The 13,660-nt window shown below is 37.1% G+C and overlaps 1 protein-coding gene across 1 annotated transcript in view; it reads right to left on the bottom strand.

Annotated features, from left to right (window-relative positions):
* The window catches only part of Arms (Ankyrin repeat-rich membrane spanning), a 680,132-nt gene that overhangs the window by 479,567 nt on the left and 186,905 nt on the right, over positions 1-13,660 (bottom strand). The window contains exon 8 of the mRNA XM_090381558.1: positions 3,131-3,328. Coding sequence (XP_090237684.1) covers positions 3,131-3,328 — 198 coding nt within the window. The remainder of the gene's footprint in view (positions 1-3,130; positions 3,329-13,660) is intronic.

Below are 13,660 nucleotides of genomic sequence, written 5' to 3'. Positions count from 1 at the left end.
TGCATCCTTTGCCAAGGATTTCTCATAATCTGCCTTTGCCTGCCTAATCTCCTTTGTGACTTGGTTACAGACCAACTTATATCTATCATAGGCTTCTATGTAACCCATTAATTTATAAGAATCCCATGCATTTTTCTTCTCTGCCATATGTCTCAAGGGCGCCTCCATAGCCAGGTGGGCAGGAGCAGCAGTGTGTAGCACACGCTTCTTGATTAGACTGGAGTTTGAGGCCCATGACCACCAAATACGGAGGATGTGGAAAGGTCAGGGAATAACCACCGCATATCCCTGTAGTTGCTAATACTCCTAAAAAAAAAAACCAAATAACAAAAATATGTCTCAATAGTTCATCTTACATCTATTTAGGCCTAAACCTTGAATAATATTTCTTAGTTGGTATATAAAACCTAGTAGCTTCCAAGATAAGTTCTTTGAATGCTTCCCATTTTGAATTTGCTGTTGGTCCCACTGTATAGAATTTAAATACGTCTCAGACCATCATAGTCGCCTTTACGAAAGCAAAAACCCTTCCCTTTACCCCTGATGGTAGTTACCTCTTTGAGTAAATCCCACTTCAGCACACTGTGATCACTGCCACCTAGTGGTTCCTTTATCTGCAGATTCTTAATGCATGAAGAATCACTACTGATAATCAAATCAAGAGTATTACTCCCTCTAGTTGCCTCCCGAACATGCTGATGTAGAAAACAATCATCCAATAAATTCACAAAAGCCTTGCTAGTGTGTAAGTGACCAACCCACAAATTCCAGTCAATATCTGGGAAATTAAAATCCCCCACTATAAGACTCTCTGATTTACTGGTGCCGACCGGGCTAGCCGAGTGGGTAAAGTACCTGCCCGGCAACCCAAAGGTCGCGGGTTCGATTCCCGCCTCGGGCTTGGATCAAAGTACTGCAAAAAAAAAAAAAAACCTTGGGAGGTGCAATATGGCCACAGAAGCCGATGCGCCAACAACTACCAAAGCAAAAAAAAAAAAAAAAAAGATTTACTGGCTCACTCTATTTCCCTGTACAGTTTCTTATTACACTCATCAGAGTCATTAGGCCTATAGCACACTCCTACTCTCAATTTTGATCTCCCAATGCTTATGTCACACCAAACTGACTCGACACTGCACTGTCCAGCAATGTCGACTGGCTTCACTTCCTTGGATTTTATGTGTTTCTGAATAATAATAGCATAACCCCTCCTCCCTTCCTATCCTATCTATCCTTTCTGTACACATTGTACTCCCCAAATTCCAGTTCTGCATTCCTTATATCTGTGTGACACCATGTCTCTGATATTCCAACAATATCTGCCTTTGATGTTTTGAGCAATACCTCAAATTCATCAAATTTATTTACTAAACTCCTAGCATTGGTGTACACGCAAGTATACATGCACCTATTTCTATTCTTAGCTACCCTAACACAACCCACGTGTTTACTTGTACCACAATTTACTCCCAGCAGTCTCTGAAATATCCTGTATCATGTCTCTGATATTCCAACAATATCTGCCTTTGATGTTTTGAGCAATACCTCAAATTCATCAAATTTATTTACTAAACTCCTAGCATTGGTGTACACGCAAGTATACATGCACCTATTTCTATTCTTAGCTACCCTAACACAACCCACGTGTTTACTTGTACCACAATTTACTCCCAGCAGTCTCTGAAATATCCTGTATCTTGTTTTCCAGGCTGCTGCTCATTCCAATAGAAGCAGTGCAAGAATCACTTTCACCTCTGCCAGTGGCTACTGTTAATAAGCTAGCAATTTTCAACCCACCTAACACTGCCTCGAAAGCATCAGCAAATATTCTTGCACCCTTTCTATTTAAGTGTATCCCATCCCTGAATGGAAGCTTGTTCCAGCAATCAACCACCAGTTAGCTGAAGGCAAACATCCGCACATCTATATCTGCCGTTAGGTGATATGATAAATACTCTTGTCTACACCGATGAGCGGAAACGTTGTTGGGAAAAAAAAAAAAAAAAAAAGGCAGAGGTGTATTGTATATAGTTTACAAAACATGTCAAGCTTCATGTTTTTCTTGTTTAGCAAGCATTCAGTCTTGATTCCATTAATTATTGTGTATACATTTTCCAGGCAAAAGATTAATATCTCTGAGGTAACACATTCATTGTTATCATCTACAAGCTGTGCGGTGAACTAGCTGAACTCACTTAGGTGAACTAGTTCACCTAAGTTACTTGATGCAGGTAGAATAAAAATTATTCCATCAAGTCTTATGCAGGTAGAATATTTATTCCAGATTGCCTTGTCCAATTTCCAAGTAATACAGTTTGTGAGAAAAGTATATCTATATTTGAAGCTTGCTGATGATTATAAAGTACTGTTAAGGATGTTATCAAGTACCAAACTTTCAAAGTTTCAAAGTTGGGCAATACAGAACAAGAAAAACAAACTGAAAGATAAAAATGGCAATTATGGTTCCTGTAAGCAATTATGCTCCAGAATTTAGAACTGTTGGGCAATGGGCATCCAGCAGAGATTCTATTACTTTCCCTTTATTGGATAATCCAAAATAAATTATCATAAAGTATATATTTAAGCAGTCTGCTTAAATAAATGCATGCTTTGTGATAATTTGCACTGTATACAGTACCTCACAATCAATACATCAGTTGGATAAACCATCAACAGAAAGAATACTGTCCCACAACTTTTTCCCCCCCCATTTTTGACAATAATTTACTTTAATAGTGGGCAATCAAGGCAAATAAAAAAATATAATTAAAAGAATTCATGAGGAATATTCAAATAGTTCATATTCTAAGTACTTAAATTATACTTGTAAAGATATGCAGTGATGATAAGTTATATATGAAGGCAAGAAATATGGGAGTACAGTTGATCTGTGATTCTCTATAAATTTCATATAGAATCCAGATGGGACGTGTGGGTAGATCATGAGGATGACATAAACAGTTTGATGCAGAATTCTTTGTTTCATGAGGTCACATGACTAGAATAGATACGAAACATATCTGCTTCCTTAAATAAGTGAAGGATTTTAAAGGACAGTGTGAAATGTTGTGTTTACATTTATCAAGTTTCAAGTTGTAATCACCATTTCTACATAATACTACATACTTACCATTCCTTGAACATCCACATCAGCATATTTCTTCAGAAGAGCATCAACTATAGTAAAATGCCCAGCTTTTGTTGCATGTATAAGATTGGTATCACCATTTCTATCTTGAAGATTAATATAAGCTCCAACATTAAGCAAAGAAATGGCAATTTCTGTGTATCCTTCTTTACAAGCCAAACTTAATGCAGTACAACCATCCTAAAAGAATTTTTAAATCACCATGAAACCTTAATTTTGGATATTTAAGGACCAAAATTATTGTACAAGCATTGTTAAATTACTAAATAAAAAAGATAAAAATTATAAAGGTAAGCCATCTTACATTAGAAGTGTAATAAAAAGCAACAAAATTTATTACATGCTATCACAGTGTAGAAAAACTAACTAAATATGCATAGTGACAGATTTGAAGAAAATGTAACCTGCTTTTATTAATAGTCCCCGTAAAAAATTACATTAACTTCTAAGTAAGCAGAAAGACATTTCCCAGGAACAGCCCACCTGAAACACTCAATAAACAACCACAATAATAAATTAGGGCCAATAATTCTAAGGGACAATGTAGATTCAAAACAAACCTTAATCTTACAACAAATGCACCTTCTAAAGCTTGCACCATCATATCTTACAAAACAATGTAGTGATTTATTTCATTTTCTTGTATTAATATTAATTCATATTAACATATAAGAGGGGGTATCAAAATATTCGTACCCTGACCTAGATAAAACATCAGTAGGAAGATGCCATTTTTAATAAAAGTTGTCTACATATTCAATAACCAAGATGTGAAATTTCATTCCCATAGGTGATTGTACACCATAGGTGGAGCCCGGAATCTGAGGAAAGATGCTATGGTTGATAAAGTGGAGAATCGAGCAGTATTCAAGTTCCTGCATTTGCAGAGCAAAAAAGCTCAGGAAATTGAGAAAGAAATGAAAGCGGTGTATGGGCAGAATAGTCCATCCTTTGACAGTGTAAAAAAGTGGAAATAGGAGTTCCAGTGCTATCATACAAGTGTCTTTGATGAGCCAAGAGATGGAAGGTCATTATCATTCACAGACAGTGAGACGGTTGCAAAGGTTGAGCAGCTGGTCCTGAATGACAGACATGTGACAATTCATTTCATTGCAGATGCAGTGGGAATTAGTTATGGGTCTACCCACAGCATTTTACATGACCATCTGCACATGTCTAAGGTCTCCGTACAATGGGTTCCAAGATTGCTGATGCCTTTGCAGAAGCAATGTTGAATGTGATGTTCTCACCAACTGTTGAATTTGTGTAACATGGATGTTGAGACTTTTTTGATTGGTTGGTGACAAATGATGAATGTTGAGTGTACCAGTATGATCCAGACACTAAAGACATGTCAAAGCAGTGGAAGCATACCTCCTCCTCCTCACCTCCCAAAAAAGGCAGACACCACTCCATCCGCGAAGAAAGTGATGTTGTCCATGTTTTGGGACAGAAAAGGGGTTAACCTGACAGATTACCTATCTCATGGTTCCACAATTACAGAAGAATACTACAGAAATCTTATAAAAAAGTTACACGATGCTTTGAAGGTGGAAAGGCATGGAATGTTAACCAAAGGTGTCCATCTTCTGTCAAACAATGCACTGGCTCACACAGCCATTGCCACCACCAACTTTGTTGCCCAGTGTGGCTTTGAACTACTGCAGCACCCACCCTATTCTCCTGACATAGCACCGTCAGACTTCTTGTTTTGAGAAATGAAGAAGCCATTGCATGGATCCTACTTTGATTCGTTTCAGGAAGTCATTAATGAAGTGGAATCGTGGTTTCAGGCAAAAACTGCACATTTCTATGATCAAGGCATTAAACAACTGATACACAGATGAAGAAATGTATTGCTATATATGGAGAGTACACAGAAAAGAATTAAAGTTCCTGTGAAGTTTCACCTTTCCAGGGCTATTATTACTAGGTAAGGGCAAGAAATTTTGATACCGCCCTCGTACTTAGATGTGAGAAAAGTTTACTGTTCTCATAATGTAAATATCATAGCATAACCAGTGCATAGTGTTATTTCTGCATTAGGTATATTTGTTTAGTGTAGTGTTTTTAATTACATTGAATTTGAATGAAAATCATGTCTCAGAGCACCAAAGCAAAGAGCTCAAGCTAATAGAAGTGCTGTGGCTCTGGGGTGAATGGGAGGGGAGGTGATTGTTCTCCGAATCACAGCCTTACGAAAGGTATGTTTGATGTTCAGAACTATCAGGAACAGGACATGATATTGCCAAGAGGGATTTCTTTGTGTGTATATCATTAAGGAAAAGGGAAATATATTGTATAAAAAGGATGGATAGAACAGGACCAGGGTATGTCCACAAGGTGCAAAAGTTGATGACGTTATTTGGTTTGGTTTTTTTTTTTTTAGGAGCATTAGCAACTAAGGCCATATTGCTCCGGGATATGTGGTGGTCATTCCCTGACCTTTTCGCATCCTCCATATTTGGTGGTGACGGGCTCGAACCCCGGTCTAATCGAAAAGCGTGTGCTACACACTGCTGCTCCTTCCCACCTGGCTATGGAGGTGCCTGTTGATGACGTTGTAGAGTGGATAACATCTTCTGAGAGCACAAAAGTGATATTGCTGTACACGTTGCGACATCAGCAAGAATATTTTGTGAGGCAATCAACAATAGCAGCATTAACATTAATAATAGTCATGTGCACAGGCGAAAGTGATTCTTGCACTGTTTCTACTGGAATGAGCAGCAGCCTTGATAGCAAGATGCTGGGGATTTCATGGACTGCTGGGAGTCACGGTGAAACAAGTAAATACATGGGCTACGTTAGGGTCGCTAAGAATAAGAACAAGTGCAAGTATCATGTATACATGCACCTGTACTCACTAATACTAGGAGCACAGTAAATAAATTTTATGAATTTGAAGTGTTGGTCAAGACATCAAATGCAGACACTGCTTGGATATCAGAAACATGGTGTCACTCAGACATAAGGGATGCAGATTTTGAAAATGAGAAGTACAATGTATACAGAAAGGACAGACATGACAGAAGAGAGTGGGGTTATGTTCTTAGTAAAGAAGCACATAAAATCTAAGGCCAATGCATCCAGTTGACATGAGTGGCCAGTGCAATACTGAGTCAGTTTGGTGTGACATAACCAATGAGCAAGCAAAAATGAGAGTATAAATGTGTTATAAGCCTAATGACTCCGATGAGAAGACCAATCAACTGCTATACAGAGAAATAGAGTGGGCTAGTAAATAAAAATGTCTTATAATGCGGGATTTTAACTTTCCAGATATTGAGTGGTACTTGGGGGTTGGTCACGCACAGAAAAGCAAAACTTTTGTGGATTTATTGGATGACTGTTTTCCAGAGCTTCATGTTAAAGAGGCAACAAGTGGGACTAATACTCTTCATCTGATTATCAGCAGTAATTCTTTATGCATTAAGAACCTGCAGATAAAAGACCCACTACGTGGCAGTGATCAACAGCATATTGATTTGGGATTTATTTAAAGATGTAGTTTAACTACCATCAAAGGTAAAGGGAAGGATTTTTGCTTTCATAAAGGTCGTTACAGTGGTCTCGGAGAGTTTTTAAATTCTATCCAGTGATCAACCGATGATGTTACCATCATCAAATTCTAAATGGGAAGCATTCAAGGAATTAGTCAGAGACTTATAAGCTTTTGATACCAACTAAGAAATATTCTTCAAGGTTTAAGCCAATGGATGTCAGATTAACTGTTAAGACTCATGGCAGATTAGAAAAATGAATGGGATGCATATAAATTATGGCGACACAGAAGTCTATGGTAGATATAAACTAGTCTGTAATCTAGTCACAAAGGAGATTAGGCAAGCTTGTTTTGTTTGTTAGTTATTAGTTTTTAGGAGCATTAGCAACTAAGGCCATATTGCTCCGGGATATGCGGTGGTCATTCCCTGACCTTTCCGCATCCTCCGTATTTGGTGGTGACAGGTCGAACCCCGGTCTAATCAATGTGCTACGCACTGCTGCTCCTTCCCACCTGGCTACGGAGGCACCTAATTAGGCAAGCAAAGGCAGATGAGCAATCTTAGGCAAAGGATGCAAAGAAACACAGCAAAGCCTTCTTTATTTATGAAAACACTAGAAGGAAGGGGATGAAATCAAAGTGGTCCACTTGACATCGATGGCTCAGCTCGATTGATGATCCTGCTCATTTTGCTGACAAACTGAATGAATATTTGGCATTTACATTCATGCAAGAAGAATTCTTTAGGGAAGTGGATACCAGAAATTAATGAACTCTACCAGGATGCTGAATGATTTTGTGACAACTGAGAGGAAAGAGGAAGAGAAACTGTTGAAGTTAAACATAAAAAAGACACCTGGTACAGATGGGATCTATCCAATTATATTAAGGAAAGCAGAAATGGAGGTAAGCAAACCCGTAGTCATAATTATGAGAACATTTTTGGATTCAGGGGAAGTCCCTATTAACTGGAGATGTGCAAAAGTTTTTCCAAAATGGGATTGAAGGGTAAACCTGGAGTAATTACACACCTGTTAGCTTAACCTCTGTTCCAGGGAAAATAATGGAGTCACTGGTTAAAGAAGTAATGTAGGGCCATCTAACAGGAGTGAAGTTATACTTAAGTCAGAGCATGGATTTGTTAAGGGGAGATCTTGACTAACCAATCTGATTGGACAGTATGATGCAGCGAAAAGGAACTGAATCAAAAAAAAAAAATTTTTTTTTTTGATATCACAACTCTGATTTCAGGAAAGCTTTAGATACTGTTGCACATAAAAGACTGCTGTAGAAATTGGAGCAGCATGGCATTAAGGGGAAGTTGCTGCTATGAATAAAGGAATAACTGAGTGAGAAGAGACACAGAGTGGTAATCAAAGGGCAGTACAGTCGGCCCTCGTATAACACATGTTTACACTACACGAATTCGATCATACATGACTTATAAATAAGGGAACGATATCGTATATAACACAAACCAAATTCACTTATGCATGACTCGCCTTTGTGTTTACAAGAAATGGCAGTCGAATGCGAACTCACCCCAACTGAATGCAACACAATAGCAATGAAGAGAAGATTCTGAAAATGTATTTATGTTTTTTATATCAGTGAAGGGCAAACACATTTCGCCATAATATCATAAAAACCCACAAAATTCCAACTATCGGTATTATCACAAATGCAATTAGATCGAGTTTATAACAGATTCCACTAGCAGAAACGCAACTGGAAATTGTTTTTATTGTTTTATGGTAGTAACCCACAGAAATGCGCTTTAGTAAAATGTGAACTAGTGAGGCATTAATACTGTGTCTCTGACTTTATGGTGTTCTTTATTCAGTTGCTACACGTGCGCAGCTTTGTTTATGTGTATCAAGTGCCTCCTCATTTTGTAATTGTGCTATATTCCCTAAAAATGAGTAAAATACTTAAAAAGGTGTGAAAAGGAAGCGTCCTGGACACTACAGGTTCAGAGAGAAAAAGAAAACCAATATTGATAGACAGAGGTGGACTGGGTCAAAAATTCTTATCCAAGAAAATTTGTAGCAGCCTCAACGTTTATGGCCAAAATCACACTTCTGACGTCCGGGCCCACTGGGGTTTCCCCGGTAAGGCTTATGGCCAGTCCGCCTCTGTTAGAGAAAAAATATGAAATTGTGAAATACTTTGAGCAAAATGAAAGAACATGTGATATTGCACATGCTACAGGCCTAAATGAGGCAATGCCGAGAATTAGAAAGAATGCAGAGAAAATAAAAACAACTTTCATAGCAGGAACAACTCAAAGTGTAATAAAATCCATTAGATCAAGACACAAAGAATTAGAAGAGATGTGGAACGGCTGTCATCTGGTTGGTTAGAAAATCAAACAAAGAACAAATTTGCTTACAATAGAAACAAAAGCATTAGAAATATTTTATTACATAATAGTCGTAATAAAATACGTATTTTTTTACGAAGATTTATTGTGTTTGGTAATGATTTGGTTACAAATGTGTGTTCAATCTTGGGTGGTCGGCACATAACCCTATTTTTCCCATAGAGCCTGTTATTTATATTGCACAATTTTGCATTGCACGAGAGTTTCTAGGAACACAACTATCATGCTATATGAGGACTGACTGTCTTCTTTGTAGACTAATGTTATTAGTGGAGACCCCCAGAGTTGGGCTCTGACAGAAGCTAATGATGCAAATGAGTAGAAAAACTAACTGCAGTACAGAGAAATAGAGGGGCTAGTAAATCAAAATGGCTTTAGCATTAGTAGAGGCATATGATGCAAGAAAGCAAGCTTATGTAGCATCAGCCAAAAAAAAAACCTTTCACTTCACCCCTCTGTTCATTCGAAATACCTGTCCAGCTGAGCCATAAATTTATTTAGGCTATCAACATCCACAACAAGGGATGGAAGTCTGTTCCACCAACCAACTACCCGCTGGCTAAAGGCAAATTTTCACACATCTATCCTACATCTGTCTTTCCTCAATTTGAATTTATGCCCTCTCAGGTGATTATTCTGAGCAAGAGGCAGTATCCCATCAGCATTGAGCAGGCTGAAACCATTCAAGGCTTTGTACACCTCTATCAGATCGCCTCGCCGGTGCCTAGTCTCCAGACACTGTAATTTGCAAAACTTAAGCCTTTCTTCGTAAGAGCAACCCTTTGTTCCGTTCACTAATCTTGCTGCCCTTCTCTGTACTCGTTCCAGCAGCTCTACATCCTTCTTGAAATGAGGCCTCCAAACCTGTATACAGCTCAAGGTGCGGCCTGACCATTGCCTTATACAAGGGAATAATCACCTCCCTGTCCCTGCTAGAAAAATTCCTGTATATCATTGATAAGACACCATGAGCTACTCTTGCAGCTTGTCTGCACTGTTCAGAGAACTTCATATCTGCCTGCACAATTACCCCCAGGTCCTTTTCATTCTCTACCACTGTCAGTGTAGTACCACAGAGTTGATACATTGCTCTGGGGTTGCTGTTTCCCATATGTAGTACTTTACATTTGTCATATGGCTTATAATGGGGAATTTTAACCTTCGAGATATTTGTTGTTGTTGTTTTCTATATTTATCAATAATATTTATGGCAGCATTAGGTTTAATGTCCAAGTCTGCAGTTGATACAAAGGTTGGCAGGGTAGTTAATGATAGGAATGACAGTATGCTACTGCAACAGGATCTAGAAAAGTTAGGTAGATGGACTGAGAAATGTCAATTGAAGTTTAATACTAACAAATGCAAAGTACTGCATATGGGTAATAATAATCCCAGAGTAAAATGCCAAATGTGTGGTACTAAACTCAGCGTAGTGAAAAATGAAAAAGGCCTGAGGTAATTATGCTGTTGGATATGAAGTTCTATGAGCAATGTAAGCAGGCTGCCAGGACAGCTCACAGGGTTTTGTCAGTGATATACAGGAATTTTGCTAGCAGGGCTAAAGAGATGATTATGCCATTGTATAAGATAATGGTCAGGCCACATTTTGAGCACTGCCTACAGATCTGGAGGCCCCATTTCAGAAAGGAGTAGAGCTGATGAACGAGTGTAGAGAATGGCAATGAGATTGGTGCGGGAAACAAAGGGGGGTTGAGTGCAGAGAATGGCAATGAGATTGGCATGGAAACAAAGGGGGGTGAGGGCAGAGAATGGCAATGAGATTGGTGCGGGAAACAAAGGGGGGGTACTCTTACCAAGAAGGGTTTCAGTTCTGCAAATTGCAGCATCTGGAGACTAGGCAAAAGTTGAGGTGTTTAAGGCTCTGAATGGATTGGATTTGCTGATGGGATCCTTCATCTTGCACTACTCATGGGGCACAAATTCAAATTAAAGGAGGACAGTTGCACAACAGATGTGCAGAAGTTTGCTTTTAGCCAGCAGGAGGTTGAATGTTGGAACAAAATTACATCTATTGTTGTTGTGGAAATTGATATCTTAAATTCAAGGAAGAACTAGACAAATTATTGGAGGGAATTAATAGGTAAAATAGGAAGTGTAATTTTTTTTTTACGTTTTTTTTTTTTTTTTTTTTTTTTTTGGCTGCTGCTATACAGAAATTGTCTTGCATTTTTTTTTTTCTAGGACCACACCAGTTAATTTAATGATTTGGTTAAAGTAGCGGTCACTAAACTGAGAGTATGCATTAGCATTCTCATTGATCCAATTTCTTTTCTACTGATACACAGTTTTAACTTCAGCTCCTACACTCTCCCTATACTTAGTACACACAAATGCTTTTAGTATTCCACCCAAATAAGTTGAGGCTGAATTATTATGCCCAGAAGTACCAGTGATGTGACTGCATTCTATCTGCAGAATGCAATCACAGCAAGCCACCAGGACTCATTAACTGTCCTCTATTAACCATCCAGGCTCTTTTTCTGAATCCTATTTACAGCCATAACAGACTCAATTCAACAAATGCAAGTTTTTCTATAGTTTTATAACAATGGAAAAACTATACAACTAAATAAAACTATATAATTTATATAGTTTTACAGTATATCAGCTATTATTCAATTTCAAGCCTAAAGGCAACTTCCTCTTTATAAGCTGTCCTAATCTTAGTGATAAGTGCAGTAGATTTTTATAGACAGGTGACTGTGCCTACTTGTGAAGCTGAAACTAAAACCCTACCAGTCATTCCTTTTGTACTAAATAATACCAATATACATGTTAATTTTTAAAAATGAAATCCATGTTATATGTATTAAGTACAATGCTACTAAGTAAAGATTGTTGGTGTAATTGTGTAAGGGTGCTAGTGAAGGATATTACGTAATTAGAGAAAGTAACAATTTTGCATTTCAAATCTTTGGTTTGTCACAATCCATGTTTGAAGATGCACATGTTATTGCTGGTTATCATTATTTCCTGATGGTATATGTCATTCCATATACCAACAAGAAATGCTTTTTTAGTGAAATATTATTGAAAACTAAGTCTTACAGTGAATGTCAACAAAAATTGTTTCAAAAATTCTCTAGCACTAACATACAAAACTACAATTTTCACAATAATAGAGAAGTATCAAGACTGTGAATCAGATGGAAATAAGGAACATGAAAGAAGTTCTTACACAACATTTTAGATGCTATTACATAAAAAAATTTTACAATCCCTAAACAAATTTTATGGAAACTCAACATTCAAAAGGAAATATCACTTGTTTTAGCCCATTTTGCTGCAAAACCTTTTCAATACTGTATCCAATGCTTTTTTGATACTGAATTCAAAGCAAGCATGAGCTTCAATTTCAGGATAATGTAAAATGATGATGTAAAGATTAAAAGTTTACTTCACTGTGAAGTATTGAAATTTCAGATAAATTTTATTTCACCGATAGCATGGTTTCACCTTATTCACTACATCAAGAGTCAAAACTGGAGAACACAAAGCACTGAAAATCCACACTTTTTTTTTTTTTTTTTTTGCAAAATCCCCTTAGACCATAAATTATATCAAAAAGTATATCAAGTAGTATATCAAAAAGGAGGATAGTTATGCCCACATTTTTTGAACAAACCATAGCCTCTGATGTTTTCCAGAGCATCATAATGCAGGTTGTTTATTGCATTTTTAGAATGAATGAGACATCTGGATCAAACAAGACAGGACAATCTACTATACTACAAGCTTAACCACTTAAATGATGCAAGTTTTTTGGGATCAAATAACAACACGAGAACTTTAGCAGAAAGTTTACAAACCCACAAGGCATTCGACAGCTCAAAGCGATAATTAAAAACACTGTCACAAGTGTATGAGCACAAACTCTTTGTTGCATTAGTTGCAACATGATGAAAACAGTGAATTTATGAATTACTAACAATAAAGGGCACTTCCAGCATTTTTTTTATAAAATGCTATTTATTAATTATTCTGATTATAAATTGCATTTTAATTCAATCATTTTTTGGTTTACTTTTAAAATGAACACATTGTAGTACACACATTAGGTATTAGTTTAACATTATTGCACAAACAAAGCATAGCCTCATTTTATACACAGCAATGAGCAAACTAGGTTTGATACTTAGTGCATCGACCTCATACCATGAAGGCATTTCACCACAAGTTGGCTTATTACTGCACTACTCCAAATAAGAAATACTGCTCCAATGGGGATATATATTGATATTTATTTAAAGTGCATACCATTATCCATATTGCATTTTTAATCTTGCTTTCTTATTCTCTATAATTTTAATTACAGAGAATAGAAGAAGGCAGTTTTCAGAAGGAAGAGACAGAAGACAAGAAAACAATTGCAGTCTCTGGAAACTAGCCAACAACACAAAGGTGACATAAATTTAAATTTTAAAAGGATGGTTTCAGAATAGATGTGCAGAAATTTGTATTCAACCAGAGAGTGAATGATGGAATAAACTTCCACCTGTGTTGTTAAAGTGATAAATTTGGATAAATTTAAACAAATTCTGGTCAAATTATTAGAACAAATGGGCAAATCAAGGAGATTTTTATTTATTTTTTTTTTTACTGG

The sequence above is a fragment of the Mastigoproctus giganteus genome, chromosome 9, assembly GCF_048544385.1.
Source record: "Mastigoproctus giganteus isolate SK-2022 chromosome 9, ASM4854438v1, whole genome shotgun sequence".
Lineage (NCBI taxonomy): Eukaryota > Metazoa > Arthropoda > Arachnida > Uropygi > Thelyphonidae > Mastigoproctus > Mastigoproctus giganteus.
The sequence above is the reverse complement of the archived record's forward strand: the minus strand, read 5'-3'. Positions and strand labels throughout refer to the sequence as shown.